Here is a 22,383-nt window from a genome sequence, read left to right on the forward strand (position 1 = left end):
GTCATAATAAGAGCTTTAAACATTTGAAGCAGAAAGAGGAGCACCCAGGCAGGCAAACAGACCATTGGTGTGATTTGATTACTGCTTTTCTGGGACCTGATCAAAAGCCCCCTGAAATGAGTGGCAGTGTTTTCATTGTCTTCAGTAGTTTTTGGATCAAGTCCTTCCTTGGTTCTGAAGTGGACTGATTGCTGTGTGTTGTGCTAGTAGTTGGACTTTCCATCAGTTGTTGGCTGAAGTCTTCAGACATCATTTTGATTAGTTTTCTTTGCGCATGTGAATTGCTATATTAGATGACAGAACATTTTAATGATTAGAGCTGTAATGTAGTTTTAGTTATGCGAAATTCAGAGGTGGATTAAGAGCAGTACGGTTTGTATCCCAGCTCTGTGGTCTGCAGAGATCCATATGCAGAAGTGAATTAGCCCACCCCAGCAGCTTGCAAACCACCTGCTGAGATGAGATGAGGTTGACTTGGCTGCCTCGCTAGGGAACAAGATCAAGGAGTTGGGAGTGAGAGAAAGATGAGTACCAATGTGGCTGAGGGAGGGCTGGAAAGGAGGATTTGTCTTTGGGAGCAGAGAGTGGGAAGAACACTCTCTCATGGGGACCCTTGTATTTTTGGAGGATCCATTCTTCACATTCTGAACTCAACATTTATGAAGTGGGAACAACAAAAAGCAGATATAAGGGATTATCTGCTTTATTGCTGCTCGTTTTATGTAAAAATGGTCACAGTAAAAGATAGCATTTCATTGACCTAGTTTTGCAATGATTCTCAAATCACTTGGCTTTTGCATTTCCACCATTTGGCTGGCGTGCTGCTTTAGGGCTTTTTAATAATCTCTTCCTTTCTTTCTTCTTTTCCAGCTACTCTTGGTGTTCTTCAGGAGAACTCATTAGCCATTCTGGAGATGGACTTGCTGTCTGGAACCTACCTCTTGGCAGTCTTATTAGCCTGCATTGTATTTCAGTCCGGTGCCCAAGAGAAGAATTATACTGTGAGGGAAGAACTGCCGGAAAATGTCCTGATTGGCAATTTGCTTAAGGATCTGAACTTGACACTGGACCCGGATGTGTCCCTTTCATCACCTCTTCAGTTCAAGCTTGTGTATAAGACTGGGGATGTGCCATTAGTCCGGGTGGAGGAAAACACTGGTGAGATATTCACTACTGCCAACCGCATAGACCGGGAGAAGTTGTGCTCTGGCATTTTTAGTGAGAACCGCTGCTTTTATGAGGTGGAGGTAGCAGTTTTGCCTGATGAAGTCTTCAGACTGGTCAAGATCAGATTCCTGATAGAGGATATCAATGACAATGCTCCCCTTTTCCCCTCAACAGTCATTAACATCTCCATTCCTGAGAACACAGCCATTAATTCCCGCTATTCTGTCCCTTCTGCCGTCGATCCTGACATTGGAGTGAATGGCATTCAGCATTATGAACTTCTTAAGGTGGGTGTCTTTTATTCTTCCATAGTACTGTGTGTTTTGATGTCACTACTAGTCCACAAACTTTGCTGGTCTTCACTAGATCACTGAAATGCAGAAGTACCCTATATTGCCATCCTAGAGATGCACCATATTTGTCCTAAAATGTTAAGTGTGTGCCCCTATTTAAAGCACATCATGTTATCACTTTGTGAAGATCTGTGTATATATGTATGTGTGCACACTGTTACCTGATAAATAACATGATGTGCATGTATGTCTGTGCTAAGTGTCCACCAATCTGTTAAGGGGTATATGATTTTTATGCAACGGGCCAAAAGTCTTCTCAGACCACTAAGGCATTTACTCACCAATCACAGTGTGACAGGCATGTTTACAAGAGCTTGCGATGGACTAAATTCTTCCTACTGCTTGCAAATTAGATTTGAACAGTGGAAAATCAGCCCAGGGGAACCTTTTTCCATTATAAAAGACACAAGGAAGGTTCATTGACTCTCTGTTATATTAGTGTAAAGCATGAATAACTCCAGATTTACTCCTGTGCATCTGAGATCAGAATTTGACCCATAAATGCATCAAGAAAACTTTCAAGATTATTGGTCGGATCCTCGACTGGTGGCAGTGGAGCTATAATGATTTACATCAGCTAAAGATCTGGCCCAGTAAACAGAAGGTGTACTATAGAGGTTTCCAACTCATAGCAATTTTATTTGTCAAGAAGGAAGGTTTATTTGTTTTTTGTCATATATACACACACATTTTGTAAACAGCCCGTATGCTAGCATGTGCTTAGTGCATATGATTAGCAGCCCTGGCAGTGAGGCATTTGAAAGAACAAAAGAGACCTGTAAAGTGGACATAAAAGGACAGATATAGATGAGCACTTCCAAAGAAGGAATGACTAGTCCCTCCACTGAACTGACTTGATCAGATTGTTTCTCTAATGATTGGGTAGGTCTGTGGGGGAGAGAGGGGAGGGGAGTTACGTTATTCTCAGTGGCCATTGTAACAATGCCAATTTGCTTGTAACAAGCAGGGCATTTGACATTACATATCAGAAAGTACTGGAAAATACCAGCTTCTCTCTCCTTTGGCAATGAGAGGGGATGGGCTGAAATGCAGATAGATGTGGAATAGAGAATAAAAGAATAAAATGTAAGTGTGTGGAGATAGATGAGGAAGATTTATGGTCACTGCAAGGAGACAATTGCAGGCAGATAATTGTTTGACATAAAGTTATGTGGCTCTCAAGTGAAGGTTTCTCTGTATATGGGTGTCCTTAACTGGAGAGTTCAAAACAAAAACTAGTTAAATCCTAAAACCTATTGGAATAGCATATGAGAGGCTGAAAATGTTCCTGCTCCCTGAAGGACTTGGGCATATCTCTGCACAGTTCACTAGACAGTCTCTCTCGACAGCAAGCATCCTGATTTACTGGCCGCCTCCTGCAAGAATGCATAATGGATGCAGGCTATTGCATCATTTGGCTGGCTAGATATCTAACAAACACTGAGACTGGTACTTGCCAGCAATTTAATAAAAATAAAATACTGCTTAATTTTAGTTTTTTTAAAAGTAGCTTACTGCCTGAATTACTTGAGGTGAAGTGGATACTAGCTAATGACAAAGGGAGGAAATTATCACTTGTCTTTATGGAAAGCTGTTAAAAAGCAGCAGCATTCCTTTTAAATTTCTCACACACTTAGGATCTGTGATGCACAGGCAACAAAGGGGCACTTCTGTGGTCTTGTGGACGTAGGCTGTGTAGGTCCTGACTGCTCGTTAAAAATAATGGGAAGGCTTCACACGCCTTGGGCATGCAGAAGCTCATGGCATTGGAGGTGTTAATAGAGTAATCTTTTGACTTTCAAAAAGTCATCACAAGTCTGGCATATTTTGAGAGGAAAGTGTTATTGTGATTCATTGGTGATCTTCATTTGTTAACTGTGGTTTTAGGTGGATTTACAGTAAATAGGTAATGGAAAATGATTTATTTAAAATGACCCTCAATGTTGCAGTGCTGGGTGGAAATCTAATTCATCTTAACATTTTTTCTGAAGAAAATGAAGCAGAATGAGTTGAGGCTGGCTAAAGGGGAAAAAGAAGGGCTTTAACAACTATGTCATGGGGGGAAAAAAGAAATACTGGAGTGGTAGTAGACCCATTAATAAATGAGGAGGGAATGACATTAATGGTGACTCTAAAATGGCTGAGCTACTGAATTGCCTTTGTTATAAAACCTAGCCTTTAGCAAGAAAAATAAAAGAGGCTTTGGAGAATTCAGAAAGAATGAAAACCTTGTTAATAAAGGGAAACCAATGTGAATATTGGTATCTGTAGAAATCAGCCAGTACATTTACTATGCATTGCAACGTTCTTAAGAGAATTAACTAACAAACTTAATGGACAACTTGCAATTTAAAAAAAAAAGAGTAATGAAAGTACAATTTCAATGTGTGAGCATCCACATCAGAACACCCCACATTGTTCCTTGGTCCCAGCCAAGAAACAATGTGGAACAAATGTGGTATCTGTTTTTAAAAAGAAAAAGAGCAGTTCTACCAAATAGCGTTCAGTGGACCAAATTCTCCTCCCAACTACACCATACTACCTTCTTTATAACAGTGGCGATGCCTGTTATGTTTGAGAAATTGAGATCAGAATTATGCCCAGTAAATTGAACTTTTAAACCTAGTTAAATAATGGAGCTATTCTTAAGAGGAGAAAATAGTCTATCAGTATCGAGGTGATAACAGAACCATGAGCAGAAAGCAACATGCCTTTTATGGTATAAAGAATAAATTTTAGGTAGGCTTGGTCTAGCAGTTCCATGATCAATGTCAGCTTGCACTGACTTTAGTGAGAATTTTGCCTGAATAAGGGCTGAGAAATCAGACCTGAAAATATTTATTTTAATCCTACTGAAGTGGGAATAATTTCTCTGTTACCCTTGGGCCCCGTTATACTGCATCAGTAGTGCATCCACATTCTGGTGACTATTACTGGCATCAGGAGGGGGGATCCCTGGGCTGGGGTGGTTCTATAACACCCTTCCCTCTGTACCATGAATGCAGCATCTGACTCAGAGGATGTCCCAGGGTCTGAGGTCAGGATGCTGCCAGGGCATTGTTGCTCTTGCTATACTCTCTTATTCTCAGCTGATCACAGCTCTTACGGGAGGCGGGGGGAGGTATGGGCAGTCTGAGCACAAGTTAGAGTAGCTTTGAGGCTGCTTTTAATTGAGGTGGATGGAGAGTTGCAGGGAGTCCCTCAAATAGAAAGGTTGGGAGTTTGGTACACATGGAGTTTGTGGCGGGTATAGAGAGATGCAAACCCTTGGTGTGTGCAGTGGACTCAGCCTGCAGAAGCAACAAAGTGACTGTGTAGTAAATATACTGCAACAAAGTGGCTGTGTTGTTCTAGATTTAAACACAACAACCAATTTGCAACTCATTTGCAACAACCACAAGCTGTACAGTACTTCCAGGGCATTATCTACTTCTAGCCCTTTATTGACATTTTACTTTTTAATATTTTAGCTAAGCCTTACTTGCTGCCTGCTTGAGTGCAGAGTTTATTTGTGATACGTGGAGAAGATTATTGCTACATAAATATTTATCTGTGAAACAACCTCACACTCAGAACTCATCTGAACTGCTTAAGGTCCTTAATAGCCAGGTTTTCAAGCAGTCTTAATTCTGGTTGGAAATATGACTACTTTCAGATGATTTTTCAGCAGTACCTGCTTTCCTCAACATTTATACTGTTAAAGGCATTCAATATATGTGATTGCCTTTAATATACAGTAATGATAGCATTACACCTCTCCAGATGAGGTAAAAGCAGTCAAAATTGTTGCATTCTAATTCATTAGAATATTGCAAAATACATTATTAATCAGTTACAAAGTCATTTTGATATAAGAGTATGCTCAGTGCATTTTTGATAAAACAGAACAAATCATTATTTGAATCTATTGCCTATTATTAAAAATCTATGTAGTTAGCACCTTGGTAACTAATTATCTAATTTTAAATAGGAATAGTTTTTCCAGGTAAGTATATTTGACCCAGTTCCTGCAGTGAGCTCCACACAAGCACAGGAATATGCTCCAATGGAACTCGTTGCAAGATTGAGGCCATTACTTATACTCTTCTAATGCAGGATTTAATTTGTCTAGTGTTCTGCACAGAAATTTTATAGAGATTTCCTTTTAGAAAGCTTATACTGACCATCTGAGGCTAGCATCCAACCCCCTCTTTCCTGTCCATTTTTTCTAGGTTTCTAGGATGTGCCTCAGTAGGCAAGAACTTCTAATAAATAGCTAAGTGATTCATTGTAAAACACATTAAAACTTTATAACTGACTCTCTGCTTCAACTGTACTAGTGTTTGAAGTATCTGAACTCTAACAGGCAGGCAGTTCCATCTATCCTGTGTGTTACTTCCTGTGGTGCTTGCTTAGAGAAGGCTGTAGGGAGGACAGATAGGAGAAGTGCTGACTGAGTTTCAGAAAAAGACTGTTTTTATATTTGCATAAAGGACCAGAATCTAGCAGAACAAATAGCATCTAGATAGACTTAAATAAATCACACACATTGTTATCCTGCCTAAGAGACTGTTTGCAGGTTGTAAAAAATTTTCGCCAATCCTGTTAGTGCAGTAGCAATTGCAATTGGTCAGACACTGCAAGAATACATTACTAATTACTTCAGATAGGTTTTCAATAGGTTGCACTATTTTAGAATATAACACTTTAGCAGCACATAGTAAGTTAGGTTCCCTTTTTTCTAAGAACGTTCTAAGAAAATATACAGTTATGCAAGTCATTTTCTGCTGGTAGCCAAAGGAATTTGCTATTCTAATTTAGACATAGACACAGCACTTTCATAGATTTACAAATTTCAAGGCCAGAAGGGACCATTGTAATCATCTAACTGACCTCCTGTATAACACAGGCCATAGAGTTTTCTCAAAATAATTCCTAGATCAGATCTTTTAGAAAAAAATCCCATTTTGTTTTACAAATTGTCCATGATGGAGAATCCACCATGGCCTTTGGTTAATTACTATCACTGTTAAAAAAAATTACACCTTATTTACAGTCTGAATTTGTCTAGCTTCAACTTCCAGCCACTGGATCATGTTCTACCTTTCTCTGCTAGACTGAAGAGCCCCATTGTGAAATATTTGTTCCCTGTGTAGATGCATAGACTTTAATCAAGTCACCTCTTAAACTTCTCTTTGCAAAGCTAAATAGATTGATCCCCTTGAGTCTATCGCTATAAGGCATGTTTTCTAATCGTTTAATTGTTCTTGTGACTTTTCTCTGAATTCTCTCCAATTTAACAACTTAATTCTTGAGTTGTGGACACCAGGTAAAATAGCCTCTCTAGTTCGACTCAAGATTCCCGTTTATGCGTCCCAGGATTGCATTAGCTCTTTTGGCCACAGCATCACAGAGGGGAGCTCATGTGCAGCTGATTATCTCCCTTCCCACAAATCTTTTTCAGAATCTCACATCCTGTAAGTATGGCCTATGTTCTTTGTTCCTAGATTAATATGTTTACATTTAGCTGTATTAAAATGCATATTGTTTGCTTGTGCCTTGTTTACTACGATCCAGATTGCTCTGTATCAGTGACCTGTCCTCTTCTTTGTCACTCTCCCAATTTTTGTGCAGACTTTATCAGTGATGATTTTATGTTTTCTTCCCAGTCAATGATACAAATGTTAAATAGTGTGGAGCCAAGAACTGATCCCTGTGGGACCCTACTGGAAACATACCTAGTCAATGACAATTTCCCATTTACAGTTACATTTTGAGACCTATCAGTTGGCCAATTTTTAATCCATTTAATTAGTGTGCCATGTTAATTTTATGTCATTCTAGTTTTTTATCAAAATGTCATACACTAACAAATCTAATACGTTAGAGAAGTCTAAGTATATTATGTCAACACTATCTCTTTTATCAGTGAAGCTTGTAATCCCATAAAAAAGTATATCAAGTTAGTTTTCACAGGATCTATTTTCCACAAAACCATGTTGATTTGCATAAATTGTATTACCCTTTTAAATGTTTTTATTAATTGAGTCCTGTATCAGCTGCCCCATTATCTTGCCCAGGTTTGTTGTCAGGCTGAAAGGCCTATAGTTATCTGGGTCATCTCATTTATCCTTTCAAATAATTGGCATAACATTGGTTTTATTTGTCTTCTGGAATTTTCCCAGTTTCCAAGACTACTGAAAATCAACATTAACTGTCCATTATTTGGTTATTTGGACCTGTTGACTTTAAAATGTGCAACTTTACTAGCTTCTCTTTAACATCCTTCAGAGGTACTAGCGGAATGAAAAGAATATCATCACCACCATATATGAGATTACGGTATATCATCTGATTTTTTCCCAGATGCAGAACAGAAATCTTTGTTGAACACGTCTGCCTTTTCTGCATTATTAATTACTATTATTGAGAATTCTACCATTTCCATCTAATAATAGACCAATGCCATTGTCAGGATTATTTTTGTTCCTAATATGTTTAAAAAACTCCTTCTTATGGGCCTTAACTTTCCTGACCACAGGTTAAGGCCACAGGTTTCTCCTTGTGGCCTTTTGCTTCCCTTATAAACTTTCTACAACTCAGAACTTCTGATTTGTATTCATAACATCAACTTCTTCTTCAAGTGCTTGCTCATATCCATTCCAGTTAGGGTGTGTGCGCGCTGCGTGCACGTCCATCAGAAGATTTTTACCCTAGCAACACTAGGTGGGTCGGCTGGCGCCCCCTGGAGTGGCGCCGCCATGGTGCCAGATATATACCCCTGCCGACCCAACCGCCCCTCAGTTCCTTCTTACCGCCCGTGTCGGTCGTTGGAACAGTGGAGTGCGGTTTTACTGACCTCCACCTCCCTAGCTACTCATAGTTCTCTAGTTATTTTGTTGTGTATATAGTTCAAAGTTATATAGTTCAGAGTTAATTTTTATTGTTCATAGTTAGTGTATAGTTAAGAGGGATTCAGGGATTAGCCCCTTCCCCGAACCTGGTGCCGGGGCCCATGCCCGGTTCACCAGGTTTCAAACCGTGCTCGGCCTATCATAAGCCGATGCCGACAGGAGATCCACACGACTCCTGCCTTAAGTGCCTCGGGGAATCTCACCTGACAGATAAGTGTCACATTTGCAAGGCTTTTAAGCCGAGAACAAAAAAGGAAGTGGCTCTTACCCCTCCGCCTTCGGCACTGAGCACTGGTCAATCGGCAGGCAGAAGCACCTCCTCGGCACCGGACCGCGCCGGTACTGCCAAGGCCTCTCGGCACCGGCACCAAAGTCGACTTGGCACCGCTTCCTCTCCCCGAGATCGAGAAAGCTGTGGTTGAGCTTACTATTCCATCCACGCCAGAGACATTCTCAATGGCGAGGGATTGCCATGACAGAGTCGATGCTGCCTCAACTACCGGCACCGCCAGTGCAGGTAATACAGTCTATCGGCAAGCCTGCCTTGATAAGACCATCCTCTGTCGGCACAGCAGAGCAGCGCACCATTCATGATCACGGTCCTGCAGACGTTCCAGGTCCCGTTAGCGCTCCCGCTCCCGACGCCGCTCGCAGCGTTCTCTTCCTCGGTACCAGTCGCACTCACAGTACTGGTTGGTATCCCGTTCGCCGGCCCACTACTCTCGGCACTGTTCCAGCTCCCGGCACCGCTCCAGGCACCGTGACTCCCGTAGCTGCTCTCGATGTTGAGCCTCGAGATCTTGGTCGACCTCCCGGCACCACTCCGGTCGCAGGTCCCAGTCTCGTTCCTGGTACCAGTATGCCTCCCGGTACCGGTCCCCGGTGCCGAGTAGAACAAGGTCTGCTAGAGACAGAGACTCTGCCTAGGGCTTTTCAGCACCTCCGTGGCCATCCAGACATGCATCAGTGTCCTCCCACGCGGACAGCTCTTATGCTCAGGACCACGATTCTGAGGTGCCCACCAGAGTCTTCTAAGAGGCCCAGGACCAAGGACCCCATCAGTGGTCTTTCTGGACACCTTGGGCATACCACCAGGCCCAAGGCGTACCAGTAGTTCCGTCCCACTGTGTCTCATCAGAGCACCGAGTGCCAGAGATGACGGTTAGCCGTCTCCCTCTGACTGCTGCGGAGGAAGCCCCAGCTCACCCATCGGACTCCCAAGTTCCACTGGAGCAGGAGGTCACCCAAGAGCAAGAGGCCACACAGGACCCGCTTATCGCCAGCATCTCCTCTTTCTCTTCTCCAGATAAGGCGGTGGCAGGAACATCCTCCTCGGACCCTCCTCCAATTGACCTGAGAGCCCATCAGGACCTCCTAAGGAGGGTAGCACTCAATATGAACCTCCAGGTGGAGGAGGTCCCGGAGGTAGAGGATCTGGTAGTGGACATTCTATCGGCGGATGCCCCCACTAGAGTGGCCCTACCGTTGATTCGAACCATCCAGGTGAATGCCAATACTATATGGCAGTCCCCCGCCTCTATCCCTCCTGCGGCCAGGGAAGTCAAGTGTAAATATATGGGTGCTCTCTAAAGGGTACGAGTACTTGTGTGTCCATCCTCCTCCTTGCTCACTAGTCGTCCAGTCCGTTAATGAGAGGGAATGCTATGGCCAGCAGGCGCCAGCCCCGAAATCGAAGTAGGCTAGGCAAATGGACCTACTAGGCCTCAAGGTGTACTCGGCAGGGGCCCTACAGCTCCGGGTGGCAAATCAACAGACCTTGCTTAGCCGCTATAATTATAACACCTGGGTGGCAGTGGGAAAGTTTATGGAGCTTCTCCCTCAAGACTCCCGCTAAGAGTTTGCTGCCCTCTTGGAGGAAGGGAAAAAGGTGGCCAGAACTTCCCTCCAGGCCTCTTTGGATGCAGCAGACTCAGCAGCCAGAACTCTGGCCTCGGGTGTTACCATGAGGCGCATCTCATGGCTTCAGTTTCAAACCTCCCACCGGAGCTGCAGTATACCATTCAGGACTTGCCATTTGATGGTAAAGGCCTCTTCTCGGAGAAGACTGACCCCAGGCTGCAAAGCCTGAAGGACAACAGGGTCATAATGCGCTCTCTCGGCATGCATACGCCGGTGACCCAAAGCAGGCCTTTCCGTCCCCAGCCTCACCGCCCATACTCTGTGCCTAGACAAAGACAGGAGTTACTATGGTGCAGTGTGCAGTTACTGGTGAGAATATGTTTCAGGTTGGCAGGTTGTCTGTGGGCAAGGACTGGCCTGCCACCCAAGGCCAAGCACTGAGGTACAACCACATCTGCTCTAACCCCTCAGACAGGGACCAACACCTATAAAATCTCCACCAAGCATTCTCAAAACTACAATACCTGCACAAGGAAATAAGGAAACAGATCAACAGAGCCAGATGTGTACCTGGAAGCCTCCTACTGCAAGACAAACCCAAGAAAGAAACCAACAGGACTCCACTGGCCATCACATACAGTCCCAAGCTAAAACCCCTCCAATGCATCATCAGGGATCTACAACCCATCCTGGACAATGATCCGACACTTTCACAGGCCTTGGGTAGCAGGCCAGTCCTCGCCCACAGACAACCTGCCAACCTGAAACATATTCTCACCAGTAACTGCACACTGCACCATAGTAACTCTAGCTCAGGAACCAATCCATGCAACAAACCTCCATGCCAACTCTGCCCACATATCTACACCAGTGACACCATCACAGGACCTAACCAGATCAGCCACACCATCACCGGTTCATTCACCTGCATGTCCACAAATGTAATATACGCCATCATATGCCAGCAATGCTCCTCTGCTATGTACATCGGCCAAACTGGACAGTCTCTACAGAAAAGGATAAACTGACACAAATCAGATATTAGGAATGGCAATATACAAAAACCTGTAGGAGAACACTTCAACCTCCCTGGACACACAATAGCAGACCTTAAGATGGCCATCCTGCAGCAAAAAACTTCAGGACCAGACTTCAAAGAGAAACTGCTGAGCTTCAGTTCATCTGCAAATTTGACACCATCAGCTCAGGATTAAACAAAGACTGTGAATGGCTTGCCAACTACAAAACCAGTTTCTCCTCCCTTGGTTTTCACACCTCCACTGCTAGAACAGGGCCTCATCCTCCCTGATTGAACTTACCTCGTTATCTCTAGCTTACTTGCGTATATATACCTGCCCCTGGAAATTTCCACTCCATGTATCTGATGAAGTGGGTATTCACCGACGAAAGCTCCTGCTCCAAAATGTCTGTTAGTCTATAAGGTGCCACAGGATTCTTTGCTGCTTTTACAGATCCAGACTAACACGGCTACCCCTCTGATATTGTACAAAGATTATTACAACAGCATGTAGGGTGTGAATACAGGGGTCACTGTGCGAAACTGGATTAACTGGGTGTGGGGGTTGGGGCCAGATGCTGCTTTCACTGAGGCTAGAACGCACCCACTTCATTTTATAGTGAAGACACTGGCTAAGTCACTTGAGTGCTGTTAGTTCTCTGATGCCACAGTTTCCCCTGACAGATTCTCCCAGACAGATTCTCCCACAGTTCACTGGAAAAGAATCATAGAGCATCCCACTTTCTGCAGCACAAAGAACCATGGGATATACTCCCAGAAATCACACACCATAGATGAGTGCAGCACCACTGAGGACTCAGTAACTCAGATATGGCTTTGCAATATGGCTGCTCGCACTTGGTCTAGGCTAACCTGGATACTCAGACCAGGTGTCAATCACTAGGATTAGCTCTGAAGTTAGGATGTACCATATTTGTCTGCCTTCTCTGAAGATATTTAAGAATATTATTCTTGATGAAAATGCTAAGGTAAGGAGTCAGCCTGATACTGCGTGACTGGTCCTGGGGTTTGGAAATGATTATTTTTTGTTAATTCGTTCTTTTTCCTTTAATACTAATCCCAGCAGTGGTATGCAGAAGGTTCTATAGCGTTGTTTTGCAGAGTAATTTGTAATTAGGGATTCTGAAGACAAACGGAATACATATTCCTGCATATTATCTGCTTGTCGTAGGCTCAGGCCATCACTTCCAAGACCACGTCATTACATATTTCTCTTCAGTTTCAATTTAATGATTGTCTCCTCGGTTCATAGGGAATTGGCTGAGTTGTGAAGTTAATAAATCACTTGCTCTAGGGAGAGCCCCTGAAACCTAACTGAAGTTCCAAAATAAAATGAGGTTGCATCTGCTCATTTCTTTCCGGGGAGAGGTCTGCAAAATATGACAACCAGAGTCACCTGCTCTGAACAGACTTGAATAATGGGATTCCCTAGTAGAGTTTGGACTCAGTATTTTGGTGTCATCATGACCCACAACTCCTGAGAGGTCTGGCTGCTCACATAACATCTGTGCTCAAGTCTCTCTTTTGCTCCCACTCACTTCTGGGTGCATTGTGCAGTGTTGGTGATAAGGCCCTTGATGGCCTGGAACCAGCTATTTGAGAGATCATTTCTCACCACATACCATATCAAAGGAGATGACAGTGGCTGGCAAGCTTTTGCTCTTTGTTCTTTGAGTGAATACCACCTCGTGAGTATTAGAGCTTGCAGTTCCCACCTAGGAATGCAATCCTTTGTCTGTCATTTATCTGACTGTTTTTTGCTTTGTTTAATCAAGTAGCTTATGCAATGTGTGTGTGGATGTGTGGTTTCTGCAACTGAGGCACCTACAGATGGCAGTAGGTGCTGTAATAAATAGTAAAATAAAAATAATCCTGGAAACGGTTCTCCTGTGGTCCACGAGCATCAGCTGTCACAGGTGGACAACTCTCATGCTGATTGAGGCAGCACGAGTCATACTAAGTTTCATCAGCTGGAAATTGCTCTAATGTACAAGTTTGACCACATACGTAAGGTCACAGTCATGAATCCTTTGCACAGGTGTTCTCCGGATTGACAATTCAAGAGTTTCTTTAGTGAACTAGAAAGGAGAGCTTTATAGAAAGTGTGGTGCATCTGGGTCTATTAAGAGGTGAATTAAAGGAATAATGGAAGAGAAGATTGCTTGGTAAGCCTGTAATGGGAATTTTATATGTTAAGTATTATATTCCTCTCCGGAAAGTCTCATGGGCTGGAGATTTACCCTAACTAGCATTATTGAAGAAATCCAGATTCAGATCACTTAAGAAATTAAATTCTCTCATGGTGGATTGTATATTAATCTCTTTTAAAAGAAAATCCTCCCCTTCCACAGGTAAAGGTATCAGCCCTGATTCTGAGCTACTGTGCAGTTTAGGGGAGTGGACCCCAGGATGGCCCCTCAGATTCTCTGGCTGGCTCAGGACCAGTGTAAACTAGAATAGACCAGGGCAATGCAAGAGGCTGTGATGAGAATAGTTGAAGTGCGGCAAAACTCAGGACACCTTCTCTCCTGTGATTATGTTTCCCACATGCTAATGAAGAGTCATTATGCCAGCTGTAGTCTAATCTAGGGGATACCAGATATCCAGGCCAGCTGACTTTACTTCTCCTTTATACCAGTGGAAGAGGGGTGGTGGGGCCTTAGCAGAAGCCAGAATCAGGACCATGACATCTAAACAATGCTTCATGTCAGACTGGTGCATTTAATCGGCATTTGTTCCTTTAATGCAGCTAGAGATGTGTTTCCCAAAGGAATCCCTCCTAGGCTCAATATACTCATGTAAAGGAATGTCAGCTTGTGATATCCATTCCCTAAATGATTATAATAGCATTTTCTCTTGAAATATCTGCATTATAGAGTTATAGTAGCATTTCTTACTTCATATCATTTTCTATTTTAAATAGAAATTGTTGGAGCTGTTTGAGAGCTATCTCTGAGCAGGTATTTATTTCTGTGCTGGGGGCTGTGCAGCATATGTATGCCACTGTAAGTGTGGACATAGCCTAAGGAATTAAGTTTTTACATGTGATGCCAGGATTATAGAGTGAGGCTGGATTTGTAGTTAAATCTAACTTTACTGTATGTGAGTTATGAAATCACTCTTTATGAACAGAGCTAGCAGCTCTGATTCAAATTGATTGAGCAATGGAAAATAACAATGGAGAGAAAACAGAGGGGGACATACAAAATTAATTTTTATGGCCTAAAGGAGGCTATCTTTTTTCACCTTATGCCATTGCTGCTCAGAGCCATACACTGTTGTGAATATTGAGCAAGAGATTAAAGGAGAATGGCTAATGTCTCTGCAAAAAGAGCCCACGATGACACATACTAGGCTAATGGAGTAAATTTATTCCAACTGGAAAATAAATTGAATTTTCTCTACAGAGCTGTATGTCAGGTCTGATACTATATCCCAAAAACCTGCTGCTTTAATCTGCAGTTTGTGCCTGTTTTCCCTCTTCTCATTTCTTGAAAAAGGATGTAGAGCAGTGACCCTTACTTATGTTCTCAAACCAGGCTTGAAGGAGAAGATGTGCTGCAGCTAATCAGACTACATTGAAATTCATATGGACGAGCTCTTTTACACTGGTACCAGCAGCATGAGGGAGGATAATGAAGTGGTATACTGGCCCTTTAAGTAGGTCACAGAAAGCCAGGGGTGGTTGTTATCAACAGTCCACCTTCTGTGAAAGAACTGTCAACACTAAGCTCATTCCATTTGTAAACAGGCCTTTATTAATATTGTCATGTCTTATTGAAAATTACAGAGTTTGACACTAATAGGATTAGGTAACTTCTGACTTCATTACTCTAGTGTTATCAAAGGTCCCTAGTAAATATACAGTAACCCACTAATACCTAAGTATTATGCACCTTCTGAATCTGTTATTAACAATCCTCCTGGAGCCCATACTGTAGAGGATGGATAACTGTATTGTAGAAGATGCCTATTCAGACTCCAGAGAATTAGCTCATATAGAGCTGCAAATAAGGATGAACATACTCTGCTGGTATCAGCAAGTTAAGAAATTTTCTAGCAGAACTAACTGCAGCAGAATCTTTTTTGAATTTTAAGTCCGATTCATTGGTGGAGAAGGCTTGTTGACCAACAATATTTCAAGGTTCATTGCTACCCAAATAACAATCAGTTGCATTCTTAATTCTATGACTGTCAATATGCAGTGCTACTCAGGTATTTAAACATAGCCTGAGGGACAGTGGTTGTCAGATCCAGTCCGAAATTCAGGATGTAGGATTTTTGTTTGTTTACATTTGTAAGATCTCATCCATAATATAAAGAATATGAACTGCAGTGCATGAAAATACAGATCAAGAATCTAAGTTTCTCTAGCACATTTGCAATTTAAAAGCTTTAATTGGTAATATGGGTTCTGCTTAGGTTAGAGTGAGGGACTTTTATTTTTCTCATTTAGGGCTAAATTCATTTTACAAGCAAAAGGGATCAAGAAAGGGCAGTTTGCATCTCCCCAATCAGATTCATTCTCCAGACTAGGACAGACATTGGACCTGCCCTGTTGTAGTGATCCATGTGGGCCCTCATAGGGGTGCAGAATTGCTAGTGCACAGGAGCAACCTGGTGATGCCTTCTGCACTTTGGCCTCCTCACTCTTCTGGCCATTCCTGTCCTATCTGGAATGCTCCCCATGCTGGAGGCTGCTGAGGAAGAAGTGCAGAGTTTCCCTGTACCAGGTATATTCTCCAGGAGGTCCTTACACTTGCCCTATGGCCCTTTTTATGCCTGCCTAGCTGACAAGCTGGCCACAGGGCAATGATGAATTTAGTGCTTAAACTATGCTCTCGTTGTAGTGGGAGCTCTGATTTTTCCCTAAGTAGTCATTGATACACTCACGATGTATAATAATGTTTCCAATTACTTAGAATTTTTCACTGGAAAAAAAAATTCTGTTATCAAAATGCAAAAAGAACAAGACGGGGAAAAAGAACATCTTGTTCTTTGTGTGTGCTTATATGCATATGTGTACATATACACACATTGTGTGTATATATATGTATATTTAAAAGCTATAAGATACTATGGTAGGGTGCAGAGGTCCTATCCCAGAATTGGCAGATTGTGGGTTAACTGACTTTTAAAAGGCTTACCAGGCAACACTGATGGAATGGATTAAACTAACAAGCAGGGGAGAACTCTGCTAGAAGAAAAGGGCCTAAACCCAGGATCTCTGTGGTAGTCAGAGTTTAGCAGTGAATAAACTAGCCATGGAACCTCAGTGAAGCAAAGACAAACCATGTTGGCATGGCTTAGGGATAGCTCAGCAGTTTGAGTATTGGCCTGCTAAACCCAGGGTTGTCAGTTTAATCCTTGAGGGGGCCACTTAGAGATCTGGAGCAGAAGATCAGTACTTTGTCCTGCTAGTGAAGGTACAAGGCTGGACTCAATGACCTTTCATGGTCCCTTCCAGCTCTATGAGATAGGTATATCTCCATATATTTTGTGGAAACCCTTTTTGTCCTGTTTGTATGAAGATTTATTTCTTTGTTTTTGTTGACTTTGGTTTTGCTTTAACTTTATTGACCATTTAAACTCCAAGGGAAAGCTCTCCTTGTGTGAAATGTGGCTCAATGACAGTACAAACCAGTGGAGGCTTTCCAGGGCAGACAAGATAGACAGTGCCTACCCTGTTTGGAGTAATGTTCATGATGCCCTTTTTTCATGCTGTTAAGGTCCATGGATGCATTACAATGGGTAATTTACCCTGTTCACTTGCAGTGATGTAATTATACCGTAGTAATTCTGTAGTGTAGACCAGGGCTGGGTCACTGACAGCAGTGGAATGCCCTGCCCCTGAAGTTCCCTCCAATCCTGGTTTCCTCTCCAGCCACATATTGCTCAGCCAGACCTCCTGGATATAGAACCTTTTTTTGAGGAAAATGTCAACGTTTTATTGAAAATCACAGACTAATAATTTGGCTCAATACTGTATCTAATTCCCAGCCATGTCCTAGAGCTGCATTTGCTTTTTAGGGAGACTATCCCCTCACCTCTGTTTCTCCTATGAGGCATTTGCAGCAGTTTGTGCCCCTGCAGTTTCAGGGAGAGAAGTAGGCTGAGAAAACCCAAAGGCAAAAGGAAAGATCAGTGTCCAGTGTTTCACCCCCTTACTCACTGTCTGGTTCGGAAATATGTTGTTTCTCCCTCACAGCGCAATGTGGATGGGGTCATCTCAGCCTGCCTTCCAACTAGCAGGAAAGGAGCTAGGCAGGATTGGAATGGCTGGATCCAGGAACAGGCAGTTTTCCATTCCCTGTCTCCATGAGGGGAGAAGTACCAGTAGGCCACTATAATTATAATAAAATTATATATAGATGTAATTTCTCCATCTTGCATATGGGTGGCATATTGTATGGGATATGGATGGCTCTTTTCTATTTTCTTTTTTTCAACTTGGATCATTACCATTTAAACTGAAAAAATACTTTTCCATTGTCATGATAGTATTGAAACTGGCTTTAAAGAAGAAGGATATTCAGTTTTATTGCTTTCTGGACAATTTTTCTGTTCAAGTCTCTGTACAGAGAAAGGTGAAACAAACACACAGAGTGATATCGTTTCTGAAATATTTTTGATTCATGATGAACACAAACATTGGGAGCTAGGGAAGTCAGGCATAGGCTTGGGCTGAGGATTAATACTGTCAGGTAACAGAAGAAGATCATGGCCATAAGGAAAAGGATGGTGTCCCAGAAACAGAAATCCAGTTCTTACTGGAGACTGTTGAGAATCCTCTTACATGCGTCCTTCAATGGACAAGAATTCATATAAAACCAGTAATTGTAGATGCCCTTCACACCTCACCTATCACATCTATTGGCAGAGATCAGTGTCCCAATGTATATATCCTGAACACTCAACTGGTGAATGTAGAGAATCAGTTATTTTGAAGGGATCCACCCATTAGTTAAACAAGCAGAGAGTGATCCTTATGTCTGATGCCAACTGGGGGTACTGGAACGGGCTCAGTCAGATCCCAATTCAAGCCAGGGAATAGGTATGAGAGAGAGAGAGAGCAGCATCCACCAGCTGGAACACAGTGATTCTTTGAGGTTTCAAAGCACTGTTCCTTCCATGCATAATAACAGACTTGTCAGAGTCAATGTGTCTGAGGGTATGTCTACATTTTAAATGCCACTGTAGCACTTCATTGTAGATACTAACTATCTATGCCAATGGGAGGGATTCTTCCATCAGCATAGATCCACCTCCTCAACAGGTGATATCTAAGTCGATGGAAGAATTCTTCTGTCGATCCAGTGCTGCGTACGCTGGGTTAGGTTGGAATAGCTATGTCTAAATCCACACCCCTGAGAGACATAGCTAGACGGATGTAAATTCCTACTGTAGACCAGGCCTGATACAGTTTTCATAAATAAATCACGAAAATCAGCTTTATTCCAGAGAGAAAATTGTCTTCTGTCCTGGGCAGACCAAAGTTTCCCATCTCTGGGTGCCCTACCCATCAAGGGAGAGAGAAACAGCAAGACTTACATGGTAGAAATTGGATTAAGCAGAGTCGATCCAGAAATATTCTTTTTTATTATAAATCAATAAAGTACCCTGTGGCATCTTCACATGTCAGGACCTGGGAAGTGAGGTGGGGAAGGAATTCTCACAAAGCTGGATAATGTCTCCGCTATATGCTTTCCCACTGCAATACAAAAGATGAGAAGAGAGCAGGAGTAATATTGTTTATGCCTTTCTGGCCAATGAGGCTGTGGCACTCAGGCCTCATTATCTTAGGATTGGAGCTTCTAGTGTCCCTGTTTCACAGAAGAAATCTGTTATTGCAAAAATAATATTCCATTCAGCATCAGATAGGTTCTAAATGGGTATGTGATGAAGTTGATATCTCTCTTACGGATGCTAAAAGGACATGAACAAATACAACTTATTCTGTTGGCTGGTGCAAAGTCCATAGTTTAACTAGCATTTTAACAGGTGAGACATAGTCTTGAGTTCCTGCAGGAGGGCTTTTTTGTGAGTGTATAAGAGTGTCCAAGCAAAAAGGTCAAGTCTCTCTAGTGTAATGTTTTCTGCACATTCGAAAAAAAGGACATTTTGTACAACTCACAACATGAAATGCTTCCTTAGGACAACCATCTTTTTTTTTTTTTTTTTTTTTTTTTGGTCATACAGGATCACAATGTCAACTTTTGAACCTCATTCTACTTCTTACAGCACTATCCAGATTGAAACCCAGTAGGAGGTGTCATTGTACCTCCCATCCATTAAAGAAGACTTTCTGATAACTTTCTCTTCGAGCCCCATATTGTACTTTAAAATCAGATATGTAGTCCCACAATGCTTGTAGCACTAATTATCAAAGTAAATTTAAGAAATAGTCTTTCTTTAGTTAAGCATCAACGTTCTGTCCAGAAACACTGATAATCTCAGGGCAGAGTAGTCCTGTCTCTTGTGTTGAGATCTGCTATGCAGCCACATGGCGATCTTGCCGTACATTCACCAAATTCTACATATTGGTTATCCTGTCTTTAGCTAATGCTATGTTTTTGAGAGAACTCTTCATTCCCTAGTGTCTAGGGGTTGGAGAGGATATAATATATCACATTTTGATGTCCATATGTAATGGATGATCCTGGTTCCCACCTTTACAGACACTCTCCTGTGAAAGTCCTGTTATAATGGATCTGTGGACCTTAGCATGATGAGGAATTGGAAAATGTATCTATCTTTGCTTACCTGAAAATGTCTTTTCTTCATGTAATAAGGTCCACTGATCTGGCCTACTCTAGAAACATAAAGATCAGAATGGAGATGGAAATGGATATCCAAAGATTGGTGTTTGTTTCACTAGAGGGAAATCCCCATGTTCTGCACTAGTGCTTTTTCTCAAAATATATTTAACAGAATCTGTAATTTCGAAAAGCAGACTCAAATTATTCTGGCTCTGGAAGTTGCCTTAACTGGAGGGAACTAGAAGGGGTGCAGCATTCCTGTGCTGTCAGTGACTGGAGGCATGATTCTGCTCCCAAGCTGCAAAGAGACTGAAATACCCATTGTAATGGATCTGTGGACTGTAGTAGCCAAATAAAGGAAATTTTCAGGTATGCATAGATACATTTTCCTATTGCTTTAAGATTTAAAGTGGCTCCAAGTGCCCCCTTTTGTGCATTAATTTCACCCACAAATTTTTGGGTCTGTCTCCAAAGCCGTGGAAACAAAACAAAATTAAATATTGTGCCATTACAACTGTCAGTGTACATTCCTAAAAGCAGTCCATAGAAACTATGTAATCACCATTACACAAAGGAGTCATCTAATTATGTGACAAGAGCTCACACACACTGATTTTGGAATTATACAAGATTTTTAAAATAATTCTTAAACAAAAAGCACCTTTTAAGGTTTTGCATGGAGGTTTGTTTGAGAGGAATTTGTTTGAGAGGACTGGAATTCCCAGAGCTGCTGAATTTCCTGGAAGGATACAGAGCTCCAGAGTTTTCTCATCTGTTTTTTTTTTCCTCCACAATTTTAGTTTCAGTAAAACTTACTTCACAAAAGCCCTTTCCTGTCTGAAGGGAAATATTTTTTATTTTCCAAAAGGCCGTAAAAAGGAGGTCACCTATTTCTGTTAACTGTATCCATTAGCAAGGCAAGAAAATGCATCAGGTTGAAGTGAAATGGGTAAATATTAGCAATTGGACTGATAGGGCAAATCAGTCTTCAGAAAAATTCATTTGGCATCAACAGAGCTTTTCAAGGTAAAAGCTAATTCTAGACATTACAGCTATTGGTCATCTCCTAAACATGTTTGAAGACAGTTTGATATAGTGTGTATGTGGGGATGCATGTGTGTATGTGTGTTTATATATGCACAACTAAACATTGTGTTCCTAAAAGCCACAAGCTGATGGTAATGTTGTTAAACAGCATTTATGCTTAAAGGAAAGCAAGTGCTCATTGATCTTACTTCATCATAAATGAGATATTTTTTCTTTAACAAAGTATATACTGTTTTTAGAGCTATAAGAGCTTTTAAAATATATAGAGCAGAACTATATCTAATTTAGGTGAACATATCATTGATATCATTACTATTGTGTGGCGATTTATGTTGTAAAGTTTTACCGATCTCTTCCTCGGGTAATTTTTGAATTGTGTGAAATAAAGTTTGTTGCCCATCTCAAAATTGTTTTCTAAATATTAATGTGCTCCTAGATCTGAACTCTCAGAACAAAAAGGTTGGAATCAGAATTGTATTTTAACACTGATACTACATGTTTGATTCATGTGGATCACGATAAGGCTTACAGATGCAACAGGACCACGTCCAGAAGTTGAAGCTTCATTGTAGACTACATTACCATAAATTCACACATGTTGGGCTCATGAGTAAGGGTTGGACAGGCTAGCCTCATAGTTTATACCAGGCGTCGGCAACCTTCCAGAAGTAGTGTGCCGAGTCTTCATTTATTCACTCTAATTTAAGGTTTTGCTTGTCGGTAATACATTTTAACATTTTTAGAGGGTCTCTCTCTATAAGTCTATAAACTATTGTTGTATGTAAAGTAAACAAGTTTTTTAAAATGTTTAAGAAGCTTCATTTAAAATTAAATTAAAATGCAGATCTTATCAGTTAGTGCAGTGGTTCTTAACCTGGGGTTCACTCACCCCCTGGGAAACGGCTGGCGCAAGGATATTTTGCGCCCTAGGCGAAACTTACACCTTTCCCCCCCCTTCCCCCCCCCCCCGGCACATCGGTTCATTGAGGGAAAAATCCCAACGAGCCTTTATAGACCCCAGGAGCCAGCCTGCCCAGGGGCCAGCCATGCCCAGGGGCTTGAACTCCCCTGGAGGGTGTGCAGCCCCCCCGCAAGCCCTCCCCACCCCTCCCTGAGTCCCCGCCCTGAGTCCACTCACTGGCTTTGCCAGTCTTGGGCTACTGCAGCAGCTCAGCAGGGAGGAGCCACCTTCTGGAGGCACTGGAGAGCCAGAGCATCCCACTTGTGGCAGCAGTGAGCCTCAGGGGAGCAGCAGCCCTGCAAAG

General features: G+C 42.1%; 1 protein-coding gene across 3 annotated transcripts in view; it reads left to right on the plus strand.

Moving 5' to 3' along the window:
* Positions 1–874: 874 nt before the first annotated feature.
* Positions 875–22,383, plus strand: part of PCDH11X (protocadherin 11 X-linked) — a 970,783-nt gene continuing 949,274 nt past the window's right edge. For all 3 annotated transcript variants that reach the window (XM_050965003.1, XM_050965004.1, XM_050965005.1), the window contains exon 1: positions 875–1,454. In XM_050965003.1, coding sequence (XP_050820960.1) covers positions 915–1,454 — 540 coding nt within the window. In that variant the 5' untranslated portion in view covers positions 875–914. The remainder of the gene's footprint in view (positions 1,455–22,383) is intronic.

The sequence above is a fragment of the Gopherus flavomarginatus genome, chromosome 8, assembly GCF_025201925.1.
Source record: "Gopherus flavomarginatus isolate rGopFla2 chromosome 8, rGopFla2.mat.asm, whole genome shotgun sequence".
Taxonomy (NCBI): Eukaryota; Metazoa; Chordata; order Testudines; family Testudinidae; genus Gopherus; species Gopherus flavomarginatus.